Source organism: Macaca fascicularis, chromosome 15 (assembly GCF_037993035.2).
Source record: "Macaca fascicularis isolate 582-1 chromosome 15, T2T-MFA8v1.1".
Classification (NCBI taxonomy): Eukaryota; Metazoa; Chordata; class Mammalia; order Primates; family Cercopithecidae; genus Macaca; species Macaca fascicularis.
Window position 1 is genome coordinate 7,625,215 of NC_088389.1, and position 18,716 is coordinate 7,643,930.

At 44.7% G+C, this 18,716-nt stretch overlaps 1 protein-coding gene across 1 annotated transcript in view; it reads left to right on the top strand.

Moving 5' to 3' along the window:
• The first annotated feature begins 867 nt into the window (after positions 1-867).
• The window catches only part of LOC135967595 (SH3 domain and tetratricopeptide repeat-containing protein 1-like), a 33,123-nt gene continuing 15,274 nt past the window's right edge, over positions 868-18,716 (top strand). The window contains 1 exon segment of the mRNA XM_074018076.1: positions 868-943. Coding sequence (XP_073874177.1) covers positions 868-943 — 76 coding nt within the window.

Consider the following 18,716-nt stretch of genomic DNA (forward strand, 5'->3'; position numbering starts at 1 on the left):
AACCTCCTGAGTAGCTGGGACTACAGGTGTGCTCCACCACGCCCAGATAATGTTTGTATTTTGAGTAGAGACGGTGTTTCACCATGTTGACCAGGATGGTCTGGATATCTTGGCCTAGTGATCCACCTGCCTCAGCCTCTCAAAGTGCTGGGATTACACGCATGAGCCACTGTGCCCAGCCTATGTGTCTTGTTTTTAAAAACACAGATATTGGCATAAGATAAACACGGTTGTCCACCGGTAAGTATTTAGGTTGTTCCCAACCGTTTGGATTAATCAATGCTGAGTTGTACATAATTCTTGCATATTTGCGTGAATATGTTCACAGGATGCATTGCTAGAAATGGAATTGTGGGATCCAGGGTTCTGCGCATTTTAAATGTTGATGGGTGTTGCTGGATTCCCTTCTGTTAGGGCCATACCGTTATCTCACTGTCAATGTGTAAGGGCGCCTATTTCTATTTCCTTGCCAACAGTTTCTTCTCAGCTGTTTTCTTTGACATCACACACACACAAATAGCCCCCTTGTTCCATAAAACATGGACATTTTACATTTCTACTTAAAGTGTGCTCACACTGACTGAAGCCCTGTGTTGCAGTGATGTGTGCTGCTAGGATTGTGGCTCTGTTTCGAATTTGCTAGCCAGGCTATGGCTTTCCAGGCAGGTATTTTTTGTTCATGTTGTTGCTGCCATTGGGCTGTGTGAATTTCCCTCCACTGCCCAGCCAGATTTCCTTTCCAGTGGACGGGCTTAGTGTCTCATCCATCAGCCCTGTTTCCTGGTGACCTGGGCCGAGTGTCTCTTACAGCAGCCCTGTTTCCTGGTGACCTGGGCCGAGTGTCTCATCGGGTAGCCCTGTTTCCTAATGACGTGGACCGAGTGTCTCATCCGGCAGCCCTGTTTCCTGGTGATCTGGACCGAGTGTCTCAACCGGCAGCCCTGTTTCCTGGTGATCTGGGCCGAGTGTCTCATCCGGCAGCCCTGTTTCCTGGTGATCTGGGCCGAGTGTCTCATCCGGCAGCTCTGTTTCCTGGTGATCTGGGCTGAATGCCTCCATGAGAAGTTGCACCCATCTTCTCCAGTAGTGCATCTTTTCACAGCAAGCAAAACATTTTTACTGCGTTTCTAGTGGGCCATGCACTAGCTCTTTTCTGGGCATCAGGAGACCTGACTTTGTTCTGGTTCAAGCCACAGCTGGTGAGTTACCAAAGACAAGTCGCATCTGGTCCCTGGTCCTTTGCTTTATAAGTGGAATCACAGTCCGAGTGGACATCACTGCCCTGGTCTCTATGCGGTGCTGAGTGTTGTGGGGATGATGGCTAAGTGTCAGGGTGCATTTCCACCACTAGGGGATTACAGTCCAGCAAAGACACAGGAGAAAAGCTAACAGCCCCGGGCAGGTACACAGAACCAGAGGAGTTTGGAAGGGTGGTTCCAAGCTCCTTGGTGTGATTGATGTGATCACAATAAACATTTTATCTCTAAGTCTTGGGCCATTGGACCAAGAGAAGAGAGAGCTGGTGTTGAGTTGTAGTGAGAGGTGCGTGGTTTGTGTGCCTGCTGAGCCTGGCTTGGACTCAATTCCATTGAGTCCCATTCCATTTTACCTTCTGTTTCCACCTTTTTCATGCTCCTGCTTGTTTCTCCAGAAAAAATTGCAATAAATTCCTTTCAAAAACTTTACAAAAGCCATAGATGCTTATTGAAAATAGTTCCAATGATATGGAAGACAGAAAGATAGTGAGTGTTTTTCTATTGTGTGTTTGGATGAATGTGTCTTTTGGGTAGTCACTATTAACACTGGGTGTATTTCCTTCCAGATCTTTTCCAGTGTACCTACAAATATATATGTACACTTTGTAAAAAACAAAATAGTACCTGATAAACACTGAGTCCCCCTACTCCCACTGCGCAGTCTACATGGACATCCTTTCATGGTGAAACGATGAGACCTGATCGACTCCTTTCGTTCGCTGGAGTGGCGGGTAATAATAGCTACAGATAACTCACCTTCAGTGGGCATTTACCATGTGACAGTGTCTGTGCTCCAGGCAGGCTACATGAAGTGGGTCTCAAGGCTTTTTACAACAATGCTATGGGTGAACACAGTAATTGTTAACATGTTGCAAATGATAGAATTGCAGTAGAGAGAAGCAAAGCTGCTTGCTCAAACTCATGACAGAATTCCCGAGAGAGAGAGAACACTTTTAAAACAATTGTTGTTATAGTCAGATGATTTATGATCATTTGAAGAAATAGTGCATTCAGTGAATACATTTCAGGATCTGGTACAGTCTGGGAGCTGTTCCTGAAAATGCACTGGGCTAGAGATAAAGGAGAGGTCCATTGGCCCTGGGCCCCTAGTGCAAGGAGGGAGGTCCCGGGGAAAGGGGGCATGGAGAGGAGGTCTCTGAACAAACCTTGCAACATCCATTTCTGCTGAGTCCGGTCCGAGGTCTGGTTCTTGACATGTACACTTTTCAGAGATACTTGGTTTTGATTTTTATCATGGCTCAGCTGAGCAGCCATGGTTTCAAACTGCCTGGAGATGTGGTCTGGCAGGCCAGTGCTATGGCCATCCTTCCCGCTCCTGCAGGAGGGGAGTCATCCTGGGACTAGAGGGCTTCGCCTGTAATCAGCTATCTCATAATAAGTGGATTTGATGCTGGTTTCGCTAAGTCAGGAAACTTCTCATTTGGAAGGAAAACTGATATTTGTTTTTGGGTTTTGCTGAGTAGCCACAGGGTTTAGAGCAGGGACTGGAAGTTTGTTGACACACACGTGAGCGCACTCAAACATCTTCCATGAAACGTGGAAATAAACAGTGTTTCAGAGAGGTCCCTGGCTTTGGGATATAAATATTTCTGTAACAGAATGGCACTGGATGTCTGCTGTATTTTTTTCTCTGCTATTTTGGCAAGTTTAATTTGGGTGTGTGTCTCCTGTACAGCAGGTATGACATCAGTTTTTGCCACCAAGTATTTACAGCCCTTGGTACCTCCTATGTGGGTCACTTTTATGCCATGGTTTCTTTGGGGAAGTTGTAGGTCTCCTACCCAAAGCACATTGCCCATTTCAAGGTGCTCCTGGTTTCTGAACACCTGTGGCAGTGCCTTCCATGTGGGTGAAGCCAGCCGAGAAAGTACCCCTCCCCAGGTGGTGGGGACTGGTGATTGCGTGAGTGAGGAGGCCAGGTATGAGCCCTGGACTAAAACTTGTGACCGACTGCTTTTCCTTCCCCTCCTCTCCCTCCTATTTTTCCACCACCTCAACTTTTTAAAAATTTCTTATTAAAAATTAAGCAATTATTTCTGTTTCCTTTATTCTCTATTCCTTGCTAATCGTATGCAGAGTGAGCCTGGGACAGTGGAAAGGAAAGTTGTACTTAGCTTCAGATGATCCTACCAGTCCCGCATTGAGGGGCTTCCGCCAGGCGGCATTGTCATGTGGTGTTGTGGAGGTTCTCCTTTCAGTCCTCAGCGTTAACCAGCAGAGGCAGGTGGTACTTATTCTTGGTTAATGTTGAGAAAATTGAGCTCAAAGTGGCTAAGGGAACTTCCCAAAGTCCCATAAGAAGTAGCAGAGTAGAACCAAACACAGATTGTCTCTGAATCAGGGAGGTTGTTAGATTACAAAATGGGCTCTTAGTTTTTGGAGGTCAAATAGCTGAACAGACACAGATATTTCTTTTTTCTTCTTCCTTTTTTTTTTTTTTTTTTTTTTTTTTGAGCTAGGGTTTTGCTATGCTGCCCAGGCTGGTCAAGGCTCAAGCTGTCCTCCTGCCTTAGCGTTCTAAGTGCTGGGCTTACAGGTTTGTGTCACCACACCCAATCGAACAGACATTTCTTTAAAGAATACATACAAATGGCCAAAAAATATGTGAAAAAAATGCTCAGCATCACTTATAATCAGAGAAATGCAAATCAAAACCGCAGTGAGGTATCATCTCACCTGTTAGGATGAGTATTATCAAAAAGACAAAAAGTAACAAGTGCTGGTGAGGATATGGAGACAAAGGAGCTCTTACACACTGTAGGGGGGTGTACACTAGAGCAGCTGGCTGGGCGTGGGGCACACGCTGACATCCCAGCACTTTGGGAGGCCGAGGCGGGCAGATCACCTGATATCAGGAGTTGGAAACCAGCCTGGCCAACATGGTGAAACCTCGTCTCTACTAAAAACACAAAAATTAGCTGGGAGCGGTGGATCATACCTGTAATCCCAGCACTGTTGGGCGGCTGAGGTGGGTGGGTCACTTGAGCCCAGGAGTTCAAGACCAGCCTGGCCAACGTGGTGAAACCCCATCTCTACTAAAAAATACAAAACTTCGCCAGGTGTAGTGGCGGGTGCCCGTAATCCCAGCTACTCAGGAGGCTGAGGCATGAGAACCACTGGAACCCTGGAGGCGGATGCTACAGTAAGCAAGCCGAGATTGCACCACTGTATTCCAGCCTGGGCCACAGTGAGACTGTCTCGAAGAGAAAAAAGAGAAAGAGTAAGAGTAAGCTAAAGCACCCACTATGGCAAACAGTATGGAGGTTCCTCAGAAAACTGCAAATGAAATTACAGTGTGATCCAGCAGTCCCACTACAGTGTAGATACCCAAAGAAAAGGAAATCAGTGTCGGAGGGGCATCCGCACCTCTATGTTTCCTACAGCACTGTTCACCATAGCCAAGATATGGAATCAGCCTCGGTGTCCAACAGCAGATGATGGATAGAGAAAATGTGGTGTTTATACACAATGGAGTACTATTCAGCCATAACATGGGATGAAGTCCTGTTATTCTCAGCAACGTGGATGGAACTGGAAGATATTATGAAATAAGCCAGGGACAGGAAGTTACACAGCACATGTTCTCTTATGTGGAAGGCAAAAAAGAGTGGATCTCATTGAAGTTGAAAGTAGACAGAGGATCCTAGAGGGTGAGAAGGGTGGGGGAAGAGGAAGATAGGGAGAAATTTGTTAAAGGATACAAAATTATAGCTGGAGGCCGGGCGCGGTGGCTCAAGCCTGTAATCCCAGCACTTTGGGAGGCCGAGACGGGCGGATCACAAGGTCAGGAGATCGAGACCATCCTGGCTAACACGGTGAAACCCCGTCTCTACTAAAAATACAAAAAACTAGCCGGGCGAGGTGGCGGGCGCCTGTAGTCCCAGCTACTCCGGAGGCTGAGGCAGGAGAATGGCGTGAACCCGGGAGGCGGAGCTTGCAGTGAGCTGAGACCCGGCCACTGCACTCCAGCCTGGGCGACAGAGCGAGACTCCGTCTCAAAAAAAAAAAAAAAAAATTATAGCTGGATAGGAATAAGTTCTAGTGTTCTATATCATAGGATGACTATAGTCAACAAGAACATGTAGTTTCAGGCTGGGCGCGGTGGCTCATGCCTGTAATCCCAGCACTTTGGGAGGCTGAGGTGGGTGGATCACCTGAGGTCAGGAGTTTGAGACCAGTCTGGCCAACGTGGTGAAACCCCATCTCTACTAAAAATACAAAAATTAGCTGGGCATAATGGTGGGTGCCTGTAATCCCAGCTACCAGGGAGGCCGAGGCAGAAGAATAGCTTGAACCTGGGAAGGAGATGTTGCAGTGAGCTGAGATCACACCACTGCCCTCTAGCCTGGGCAACAGAGCAAGACTTTGTCTCAAAAAAAAAAAAAAAAAAAAGAATATATAGTTCCAGATAATTGGAGGAAGGGTATTGAAAGTTACCAACACAAAGAAATGATAAATGTTTGAGATGGTGGATATGCTAATTATGCTGATCACATACATTACATGTATTATAACATCACTCTGTGTACTCCATACATATGTACAGTACACAATTATGTGTCAATTAAAAAAAAGCTGAACTTAGATTGGAATGGCTATGAAGTAGCTAGCTTTTTCATATTTTTGATATAGACCCTAGGCATTTATTTTAAGTAAACTACCCTTGGCTTCAGGAAATGTTTAGTATTCGAGTTTTAACCTTGCATTTTATAATATGGAGAAGTAAAACTGTAGGTTTACTTTTGATACGGTCATAGGGATTTGCAGTGATGACTTTTTTATGTAATAAGGGGGAAATATACCTTAATTAATAGGCATACATGCTCATTTTTCTTACTCTTACACATTTTTAGTTGTTGTCCAGGCATTGTGATACTTATGTAAACAGTATGCAATATCTTAGGTAGGAATCAGAATTTTAAGGTAAGAATACTTAGAGTTACATATTTTCAAACTTTCAAACTGGACATTTTATATGTCCATTATATAACAGTAATTAAATTTGAAAAAGACAATACCTGTCTTTAATATGGGTGATGCTCTAGGATTTTTTTTTTTTTTTTTTTTTTTTTGGAGACAGCGTCTGACTTTCTCCCAGGCTGGAGTGTAGTGGTCCGATCATGGCTCACTGCAGCCTCAGCCTCATAGGCTCGAGAGATCCTCCCACCTCAGCCTCCCAAGTAGCTGGGACCACAGGTGTACAACACCATGCCCAGCTAATGTTTAAAATTTTTGCAGAGACCGGGCCTTCCTCTGTTGCTCAGGCTGGTCTGGAATCCTGGGTTCAAGTGATTCTCCTGCTTCATCCTCCCAAAGTGCTGTGATTACAGGCACGTGCCACTGCCTGGCCCCATATAAGTGGGATGATGACTTGAGCCTAGGAGTTCCAGACCAGCCTGGGTAACATGGCTCAAGACCCTGTCTCTACAAAAACTAAAAAAATGAACTGGTCACGGTGGCACCTGCCTGTGGTGCCAGCTACTCCAGGAGACTGAGGCAGGAGGATAACTTGAGCCCAGGAGTCAAGGCTGCAGTGAGCTCTGATCTTGTCATTGCATTCCAGCCTGGGTGACAGAGTGAGACCTTGTCTCTTTAAAAAAGTTACTGACTACCTGATTATTCATACGAAAAAAACCCTGAACTCTGATCTAAACCTCATACCTCGTACAAAAATTAACTCAAAATAGATCATGGATTAAAACGTGAAATACAAAATAAAGATGAAAGGAGGCGATAGAGACTGGGAGAAACTATTTGCAAACCACATGTCTGATAAAGGACTCATATCTATAATATATAAAGAACTATCCAAATTCAGCAGTGAAACCAAATCATCTAGTTTGAAAATGAATAGCAGACCTGAAGAGACATTTCAGATAACATATAAGCTCATGAAAAGATGTGCAACATCATGAGCCATCAGAAAAATGCACACTAAAGCCATGTCACTATACACCTATCAGAATGCCTAAAATAAAAAGTAGTAACAAGACCAATGCTGGTGAGGATGCAGGGAAACGGGATCACTCACACTTGGCTGGTGGGAATGGAAGATGGTAGGGCCATTCTGGAAAACAGCTTGACAGTTTCTTAAAAAGCTAAATGTGCAATTGCCGTAGGAGGCAGCATTCACATTCATGGGCTGTTATCCCAGAGAAATGAGGACTTATGTTCACACAAAAGCCTGTATGTATCTGTTCATAGCAGCAGGTTTGTGTTCATAGCAGAAAGCCGGCCTGACTGCTAACTAGTGAGCCTTCCCCCAGGAAGGAGTGGAGGGGTCATTTCGTGGTAACTTGCCAAGTCTTTTTTAACCCATCTGCTCTTAGAAATGATCAGCATGACAAAGTAAAAGACCCGTTAGAGACAGATGGGCTGTGTGTCCCGTGCCTTTGTGGCTTTGTGGCCTCAGAGCTGCCAGAACTCGATAGCTTTCTGGGGAATGCTGGGTCAGCCAAGGGGCTGAAAATAGTGAGAGGAAGAAAATTCCCCCTCGCTGCTCTGGTCTGGGAGTGATTACTGAGGAGAGCAGCATGGAGGGCCCAGCCGTGGGGTCCCTCTCAAGCACGCCCTCACCGCAGTGGGAATGCGGATCTCAACTTCCCTAGGCCTCCGTGATTTTCGTCTGTCACATACTCACGTCCAGCAGGGATGTCTATGGTGATGAGATGAGGGAGCATCCTAGCACATGTGGCACTTAGTAGGCTTGCGGTGAGTGGACGCTGGTGTCAGTGGAACAGGAGACTGGGAGCTGTTCTGTATGGCAAACGATGCCAGGGCATTTTTTTCACCCGGCAATTTGTTTGGTTTGGACTGGAATAAATCTCTGATGTTGGTTTCTTTGCCAATATTATTAGGGAGTGGAGACTGACTTGTTAACATAGCCCGATTCATAGTGCTTAGAATCTCAGTAAGTGTGTGTTGAACTGAGTGGAAGTGTGAGAGCATCTTGGACAGTGGTTTCCAAACCTAGCTGCATCTGGATGGTTGTGAAAAAAGCATGCTTGCTTACTCCTGACCAGTTGAAATAGAATCTGCAGGAATGGAGCCTGGGCAGCTCTATTGCTGTTAAAAACCCCCAGGTGGTTCGGATATACCGTAAAGGTTGAGATCCACTGATCCACAGTGAATTGGAGTCCTGGATCATAGACATGCCTTATGCTTTCACCAGCTTAGAATGGCTCTTGTGCTTTAGAATTGTGAAAAAAAAAGTGTTGCCCAAACAAATGTGGAAACAGCCTAAATGCCACCTCCTGTTACTACCTGCCATCAAGTATATTTAGCAGTTATTCACTCTTTCCTGATATCTACCCATTCCACCTTTTCTTCATGGAACAATAATTTGACAGTTGGTTATGCAGAACCAGAGTAAGTCTAGTTTGATTGGTGGGAAACGATTTTGGGTATGAAGTACTCTTTAGGCATTTATTGAACTCTTGTTTGTACCACCGCTGTGCTGGACAGTTTATAAATATTACTTCTTTAAACAAGGCCTATTGAGTCAGGCTGCCTGGGTTTTGCTAAGTAGTTGTGTCATTTGGGGTAAGTTTTTAAGCTTATATAAACCTGACTTTCATCTATGAAATGGGATGACAAGGGGTCATTATCATCTCACAGGATCGTGCAAATGTGTGTGTAAAGTGCTTAGTTTCGTGCCTAACACATAATAACTAGTTAATAAAGTTATTACACCATCGTCGTCATATTTAAATGTAAATATTAAGAGCTAATAAATTTGTAAAATGTACTATACCTTTACCCCTTGACTACTTTAGTTTTAAGTGGTTGGGTTAATTTATCCCTTAAATATTGGCCTCTTGAATACCTTGAATTTCAATTGAACGTAGCCAGAGGATTTCATAATTGGACCATTGCCTCTGGAAGTTGGAGCTTTGTTTGTTCGTTTGGTTTCACTTCCTACACTAAGCATGTGGCTGTGCACACCTTTATGGTGACTTCTGGTACTGGGGAATCAAAGCTTCGTTCGCTTCTTTGGAGGAGATGATCTTATGCTATATGAAGCACTCAGACTTTGTTGACTGTGTACCATCCAGACAAGACCAGGTGCTTCCCATGGCAGCCTGTCCTTTTCTTAGCTCTCTCATCAATCTAGCCTGTTCCTTCTATTCCTCTTTATACTAGAACTTGTCTTTGAACAAGGAATGTTGTTTTGTCACTGCTAGGTCTCCAGCAATTAGTAATGCCTATCACATACTAGGTGCTTCCTGAATGTTAATAGGTGATAATCTAGCAGAACACAAGATAAATCCACAGGTTGAGATTTAAGCTGTGTGGTATGAACGCTGCATTGGCAAACTTATTAAATCAATTTTGTTAATACAAGTTTAACATATTTTAGTAACTGACTTAATTCAGGAATCATTTACTGAGTGTCTTCTAGGCCAGACACTGGGGACAGAAAGGTAATAATATATGATCCCTGCCTCATGCACAGGAAGTCTAGTGCGATGGACAGACACGTGCCAATGGCTGTCATGGAATATGGTGAACATTAAGATAAAGGGGCACCCTGTGTGCTCTTGGAGCACAGAGCAGGGTTTGTGTTCTGGGAACATGGGCTCCATGTGAGAACACAATTTAAATTTTCTTTTTTCTTTTTCCTTTTTTTTTTTTTTTTTTTGAGACAGAGTCTTGCTCTGTGGTCCAGGCTGGAGTACAGTGATGTGATCTCGGCTCACTGCAACGTGCTTACCCCAGGTTCAAGCGATTCTCATGCCTCAGCCTCCCGAGTAGCTGGGATAACAGGTGTGTGCCACCACGCCTGGCTAATTTTTGCATTTATAGTAGGAATGGAGTTTCACCATGCTGGCCGGGCTGGTCTTGGACTCCTGACATCAGGTGATCCTCCCACCTCGGCCTTCCAAAGTTCTGGAATTATAGGCATGTATGTATTCATCCTTTTAAATATCTGCGGGTAGAACTTCACTTTAAATGGGTACTAATTAAACTATTGAATGACTTTAGTATGGATTGAATGACTTTGCTTGGGCCTCGTTTTTAATTTCCTTCATTAGAGAAAAAAAAAATGCACGTTGAATATCCCTCGTCCAAACTGCTTGGAACCAGAAGTGTCTCAGATTTCTTTACATTTTTGGATTTTTGAATATTTGTATTATACTTGCTGGTTGAGCCTCCTGAATTCAAAAATCCAGAGTCTGAGCTGTTCCAATGAACATTTCGTTGAGCGTCACGTCGGCACTCAAAAGTTGTAGATTTCAGAGTTTCTGGTTAGGGAGACTCATCCTGTATGGGTGCTGGAATGTCACAGGAGTTCTGGACCAGAGGTTGGGTGACTAGGGTTTGGTTTTCGCTTTGTTACTAAACAGGCTGTTTTCTTCCATAAGCTCAGCTTTAGATCCCCCGGTTGTCAAAGAAGGGAATGGGCCATCTGATGTTTAAGGCCTCTGTTAGTTCTGACTTGGAGACACCTGGCTTCAGTTCATCTTCCTTAGGAGTGGACAAAGAATATGGGAATTTTGAAATTGTTAGTCAACATCTACAGGGTCGTTGCAGCCTGGTTTTGGGTAAAGGTCATCTTTAGTGAGCCCAGGGAGAAACAGTGGTTTAGCTGTCAGCTGAGAGGGGTAAGCGGTCCTATTAATTTTCCTCTTTGTTCGTGAAAACATTGTTAAGGGTCACAGCGTTAGTGGAGCTGGCTGGAAAGAGGAGGGGAACTCACTGTTACAGGTTATATTGAATGTCTTTAGTCACTAAATGCTTTTTATGATATGTTTTTCGGGATTTCAGTGTTGTATGATTTCTCTGTGTTAAGCACAGGAAATTTAACATCAGCAAAAAAGAATGCTCTTTCTTTTTTTTTTTTCTTTGAGATGGACTTTCGCTCTTGTCACCCAGGCTGGAGTGCAGTGGTGTGATCTCAGCTCACTGCAACCTCGACCTCCTGAGTTCAAGGGATTTTCCTGCCTCAGCCTCCTGTGTAGCTGGAATTACACGTGCCCGCCAGAATGCCCGGCTAATTTTTGTATTTTTAGTACAGATGGGGCTTTGCCATATTGGCCAGGCTGTTCTTGAACTTCTGACCTCAGGTGATCTTCCTGCCTCGGCTTCCCAAATTGCTGGGATTACAGGCATGCGCCGCCATGCCTGGTCTTGAATGTTCCAGCTTTTGAGTCTAGTGGCAGAAAACCTCTTCTTCATTGTTGAGCTGTGCTGTGAGCTTGGAGGGCTTCAAGTCCAGCTGAAAAAGCTGTAGTTTTTTAGGTCAGTTGGCTGTCTTGGAGAACTTAATGAGCACTGGGCTGGAGTGATACTGGCAGAGTTCATGAGCTGTTTGAGACTCTCAAAGCCTAGATACTGGGGTTGCCCAAATACGTCAGCTGGACTCACTATTTGTCTCGGGAGTCGGGGGATGGAAAATGCTGTGGTCTTAACTCTTCTCTTAATTTTACAGTGCTGTTATTAATGCTAAGAATGATTTCATACGTTTGCATTTTGCTTTGTAATTCACAGAGAATTTAAAAATCCGTTATCTGATTTTATTCCCTCAGCAGTTCTGTGAAAAAGGTAGAGCAGTTTTCATATCTTCTGTTTTCCCGTGATTCTCTTGTGGCTCACAGAGGCTAAGAGCCTTCACCAAGGTCATCGGGTGAATGAGTTGCAGAGCTGGGAGTAGAGGCTCAGGCTTCTAGTGACCCTGTTTCTTCCTTGATAGCTCGCTCTGGTGGCGCTATGTTCAGGTAACTGCGCATGCTCGGTTTGGTCTTTCGTTAAATCCCTGCCCCATTTCGGGGGAGGTTCTTGGGAGGCTTCTATTCATTTTGGAGCATTTAAGTATCTTGTCCTCTCTCCCTCTTCCCAGATGCATGGGCATTTCTGCAGGCCCCCAGGCTGGCCCTTGTGCGTGGGGACGTCTCTTGCCTCCACGTTGCTTGCACGCCGCCTTCTGAAGGGGCTCTTCCCCGCATGGAGCCCCCTCGTGCTGCCTCCACACTGCAGGCTGTTCGGTAAATGTTCCTAAGTCAGCATCGTTGTTTTCTAGAAATGGGACGGGGTATGGATGCCAAGTTCTTTTCTGTGTGAAGTCTGCGATTGTATCATCTTGCCTTCCCCGTGTGTGCTCCTTGAGGTTGTCGCTGTGCTGCGGTCATCTGTGTTCCCTAGGGTGCCTCCCTTGGAGTCCTGGCCGTATTAGACATGCAGTCAGTGTTCACGGCCTAAATGAGAGAAAGGCCAACAGAGCCATTAAATCTGGAAAATGACAAGTGAGGGAAAGGAATTTTTATTGAAGGCATGTGAAAAAGAAATCTCTTTAGAAAAGTTGACCTGTTTCTCAACTGGAGTTGAATTTCAGCTCAGAAAAGCGGCTGTGTGCCGAGGGCTTTGGGATTTCAGTTTGTGACAGATGAATTGAATTTGTTGTTGTATGAATGTGTTATCCTTTTGTGGTTTTATTAGACCTTTCTCCCAAATGGAATCGATTTTTCTATAAAACTCACACTTCCTTTTTGAGAAGTGTAACACTAATTGTATGGGATGGTCTCCCAAAAGATAACCAGCCAGGAACCAAACACGCTGCCTGAGACTCACGGCCCCTGGTTTCTGCCTGTGCAGCTGCAGGGCAGAGAGGCACGCTCCAGCCGAAATCAAGACGCATGTCTGCATCTTCTCTTTCTTGACTGCTGTTTCGTCTCTGAGCTGGCCTGCCTTCAACGTCTAGGAGCTTGGTGGGTGTAGACACATTACGGTATGGAGGAGGGATATGGCGTTGCCACAGCCAGGAGACTCGCTGAAGTCTCTGTTCTCTTCCTGCTCACTGCTCTGACTTTGTACAAGTCACATTTGTAGGGCTGTGCACAGTGGCTCACACCTGTAATCCCAGCACTTTGGGAGGCCGACCTGGGAGGATCTCTTGAGCCCAGAGTTTGGAACCAGTCTGGGCAACATGGAGAAAGCCCATCCCTACAAAAAATAAAAATTAAAAAATTAGCCAGGTGTGGTGGCTCATGCCTGTAATCCCAGCTACTGGAGAGGCTGAGGTGCGAGAATCACTTGAGCCTGGGAAGTCGAGGCTGCAGTGAACCATCATCACGCCACTGCACTCCAGCCTGGTCAGAGCAAGACCTTGTCTCAAAACAGACAAAAACAAACAAACAAAAACCCATGTGTAATAGTGGCAGTAGTTAACTTTTGAAAGTTTGAAGAAAAGTTTCTAAATCACCTGTGACCATGGACAATTTACTTAGCCTTTCTATGCCTCAGTTTCCTCATCTATGAAAAATGAGAGAATATGGTACTGATCTTACAGGATCATTAAACCATTGCCCAGATTGCTTATAGAGCTAGAGCTTTTTCCTTGAAGTACATGAGTATGGCTGTCAGACATCTGAAACCCGAAGCCATCTTACAACATCATTTGGATGCTACCCCCTCTCCGCCCTTTTTTTCCATTTGTAAGGGACAAGGATCCAGGAAGGAAAGTATCAGCTTACAAAGGCTTTTGTTACAATTAATCCTTCATGTTCTTTCTTTTGGTATCTTATTCTCTGTTTACATTTTTTTTTTTTTTTTTTTTTTTTTTTACATTTTTTGAGACAGAGTCTTACTCTGTCACCCAGGCTGGAGTGCAGTGGCACGATCTCGGCTCACTCCAACCTCTGCCTCCCAGGTTCAAGTGATTCTTGTGCCTCAGCTTCCTGAGTAACTGAGATTACAGGCGTGTGCCACCACGTCCAGCTAATTTTTATGTTTTTAGTGGAGACAAGGTTTCGTCGTGTTGGTCAGGCTGATCTTGAACTCCTGAACTCAGGTGATCTGCCTGCCTCAGTCTCCCAAAGAGCTGAGATTACAGGTGTTAGCCACCGCGCCCAGCCGCTGTTTCCATTTTGTAACACTAGCGTCACCCCAGTGTAGGGTGGCTAGGGGTATTCTTCTTTCCTGTTTCCTGGTGTATTTTCCTCTACAGTCTTGATCACTCTTTAACATACTTTTTGGTTGTCTGTCGCTACCTACAAAAATATATGTTCGCTGTTATATCACCAGTGCCTGGCACATAGATAGTCAATATTTGTTGAATGAATGAATGAATGAATGAATGGGCTGAAAGAACCTTATTCTTCTTTCTTCTGTCCCTTCACACCAAATGCTTTTGGAAAATGCTATGTGTACAGGGATCATAAGCAGCAGAGGTTACACACATGGCTGTGGGATAGCCCATCATCCTCAGATACTTGTCTGGAAGGAGGTGGAGTACTTGAGTAGAAATGATACAAGATAACTTCTGCAGGAAATCAGCCAAGTGTCACAGCTTTTCACACAGGCGTGTGATGTTAGTGTATGTGTGTATGAAGAGCTGTCGTGGCCTAGAATCACGGGCCTTTGGATCCCTTGTACAGATAGTAAAGTAAAGGCGGAGGCCCAGGAATGCTGTAGGCCACCGAGGTAGAGTCCCTGTCTGTCCTTCTCAGTGTCCAGTCACTTCTCACTGCACTCCCCTCTTTACTCCTAAAGCCACTTTCCCTGACTCTGAATGTGTAACCACGAGGGAGAAAATGTCCTCCAGGCTCACAATTTGTGGAGAAAAAGCCCAGCACCTAAAAATAATGTTCACAAAGTTTGTACCTAGAAAACGTGGCCATTTCTATCATGTCTTTGATTTTCCCTGTTTCTCATAAATTTTATAAACAAGACAGTAGAAGGAGATTCGTGAACAGCAACTTTAGAACAAGGGGGAAAAAATCAAACCTAGAGCATTCCAGTTTCTGTTTTCTTCTCAGTTTAGGGCTGAGGCACTTTAGCTTCCTGTCTAAGGGACTACTCAAATCTGATTAGAAGCCATTGTGGGCTGGTAATTATCCATAATTTTAGGAAGACAGATGTAGCACCAACTCTGTTCTCTAATAGCAGGCTTATTAATTTTAAATTTGCATGGCAGGAGAATCAGATGGCAAGGTGAGATAAGCATTCAGATGCTTGGTCAATGATAGCTGTTTACTTCCATGTATCACATGGGGATTTGGGACCGGGGAAGCCCGCTGAGAACTGATGATTATCTGTCCGCTAACCAGCTGGGTTCTTTTTCCTCCTGAGCTCAGAAAGACTGCTCCTACTGCAGCCAGGGAAGACAGGTTGTTGACTGGTTAGAAATCATGGTAGGTTATTTTCTCCACTCGCAGTTTGCAGTTGGAAAGCAGAGCTATCAAAAAGTTGTCTCTGTTGTATTTCAAATCTGGGTGTTTAAAAAATTATGTAAGCAATTTAATCATTTCTTTAACAGTAGTTGTGTGTGTTCTTGATGCGAATGAGAGGTGCATTCCCTTGTAAAATCCCTGGGACTTTATAGGAGGATGTGAGCCTTAGAACAGAAGTTGGTTTTCTAGATGATCATGTAGCACTAGACAAAGACGTTGATTGAAGCGATTTAAAAAAATTTTGTCTGAGTTCAGATTTTACACCAATATTTAGAAAATCAGCAAAAGAACTTGGAGGAATGTTCTCAGGCATCCAGTTCAGCCCCCTGCGCACATTGTCATAAAATCCGAGTGTGTGTACAGGGAGACGCATTCCTTTCTGTTCTCATCACAGGTCCTTCCCTGGCTCTGCACCTGCCTGTCATGCGCGTCCGTGTGAAGAGACCACCAAACAGGCTTTGTGTGAACAATAAAGCTTTTTAATCACCTGGGTGCAGGCGGGCTGAGTCTGAAAAAGAGAGTCAGTGAAGGGAGATAAGGGTGGGGGCGTTTTATAGGATTTGGGAAGGTAAAGGAAAATTACAGTCAAAAGGGGGTTGTTCTCTGGTGGGCAGGAGTGGGAGTCACAAGGTGCTCAGTGTGGGAGCTTTTTGAGCCAGGATGAGTCAGGAAAAGGAATTTCACAAGATACTATAATCGCTTAAGGCAAGGACCGGTCATTTTCACTTCTTTTGTGGTAGAATGTCATCAGTTAAGGTGGGACAGGGCATTTGCACTTCTTTTGTGATTCTTCAGTTACTTCAGGTCATCTGGGTGTATACATGCAAGTCACAGGGGATGCGATGGCTCGGCTTGGGCTCAGAAGCAAGACATTGTCCTCTTCCCGACCTTCCCTACCTTTTCCCTCCTGTGCGGTTCTCTCACAAAGTGAATGGCCTCAGCCACAGCTTCTCTGCAGCTGCATCAGACTGTGGCGACAGGAGTGGTGGCTCCTGCAGGGCCTGCTGTCCCCACTGAGCCCAGTCTTGCTTGCCGCTGGAACCTGGTCATCATTTTGCACTGAAAGTATGTAATTCTACGGAATGAGAGCCAACATGCTGTGAATGGAGTCGTCTTTATCACGGTGCTCTGCATATTTTAATCTTGGGTGGAAAGTATGGAAAAGTATGTGACACCTGTGGTTTCATGTCAGAAGGACGTTGTGAACTTGACGTGGACTGAGGATGTTCAGGTGCAACAGGCACCCTGGCTTCATTAAATGAGACTTCCCCATCTCCCTGCCAGGCATGCACAGGTGTATGGCCACATCTTACGTGTTATCCTTATCTAGAGTGCGCCTTGTCATCACGTTTAAAGTTACATGATGATATTCTGCCTCATAGAGTAGGTCCCAAACCGCATTCAACACAGAAATGCACTCTTGCTATTATACATGGAAAGTGCTTTCATATACCAAGTGGGAGAGCAGTCCTAAAATCTGGGCTGGAATCACAGAAGGAAGGCTTTGGGAAGCAACAGATTCCCTAGTCCAAAGGTGGTTTTTGATGAACCTAGAAACAGGACCAAGAAAAGTGAATTTGCCTAAGACCCTGACAATGTCACATGGTAGCATTTGAACCTAGCAGTTTCTTGACCTATTTCTTTAAATGATTAGTCATGCTTCCTCTGATTCCTATATAAACGTATTCCTCATTCATTCTTTTGTTTCAGTGAATTATTGCGGTGCTACCACGAAGCAGTATTTGAGTCAAAATGTGGCAGTGTTTATCCCTTTCCAAGGTTTTTAGTTGTACAATTTGTCAAAGTTGTGCTAACAGTTTCTTGTTGGTTGCAAGGTGTCCTTTCAGAAGCCAATTGTGTGGTGTATTTATATTGACTGTTGGAGGTAGTTTGGTTAGAACCTACTTTGAGTGGCTGGCGTGGGCCTGGGGGACAATAACAGCTGCCTGCTTCATGGGCAGAGATGAAGTAATTGCTTCCTGGGAAGTACCATCCTCCTGGCCACACTCTCCAGCCCATTTCCTTTGTGGTGGTTTCCTCGCATCTGCATGGTTCTGACTTCATGTGAGTCTCATTTATTTTAGCATATGACTTCAGGCTGTGGGGAAGAATGGCCATTTTAGCACAGAGATGCACACAAAGGAACAACTGGCTAAATGTGAGTGAAGACATTCTTGGGGGGGGGATTCATTTCTTTTATTCTGTAACAGGCAGTCTGGGAAGCATTCTGGACATGTGGCCTGCACTGTCACAGCTCCTCCCTGCAGGATCGCAGATGTTTGGAGATTGTAGTGATAACTGTTATCATTGAGAATGTCATTCTCATAGGCTCTAATAAGTCAGGATTTATTCAGTGTTAATTTGTTAAAGACAACTGTATTTCTAGCCAAATCCATGGGAGACGTTTCTCCCGGCAGTGTTGCTGGGGGTATTCCCGTGGCTTAGTCTTAGGGAAGCAAACGCCTTTGAATACTGCTGAAGCTGTGAGTACCCAAAGCGCACCGCAGTACTTTTGCCATACGGGGTGTTAGTCACTGATACACGTCTCAGTCAGACCTGATGGATTCTTGACCCTTTCCTTTCTTAATTTTTTAATTTTTATTTTTTATTTTTGTTTTTTAAGAGCACAACCTCTCAGGTGGCCACCATGAATCTCTGGTGTTTTCGGTTGGCTGCAGCCTATTTGCTATCTCTGGTTCAAACATATTCGAAGTCTGATGATGCTTCCCTCTGTTGTTGTTCTGCTGTGTGACCTCCGCGCCCGCAGGGTTCAAGACTGTCAGAGCTGGGAGCCACCTTCACAACTACCAGGGTTTCCGGAACCTCCTTTATCTAGCCCTGGGGATGGAAGAGATGTCATCAGAGACGGAGGCTTATTAGGTTTACATGCCATTGATAACGAATGAGGAGGTTTTCTTTTATATAAGCGGAGCTTCTTATAATGTGCTTTAGTAGGGTAAAGAAGCTTTTGAGGTTTGCTTTCTCTGGAAAGATAATTTGTGATCCTGCTGTTGCTTTCAACAAAAATATAATTTGCATACCAGTGCATGTTGTACTGCTGAGAACGGGCTGACAAATGGTTCTTAACTCGCCATTCACTCCGCCACTGTTTCTTGAAGGGCATATGTGTGCCAGCTGTAGTAGGAACTTGCTAGGCTCTAGGACTAACCGTTATGAAATGAGGGTCCTGGGTGAAGCAAATGCATATAACTATAAAGGTTTGAGGGGATATCAGAGGGGGTGCCTATAGGTGGAAAACTTCGTTCATTCA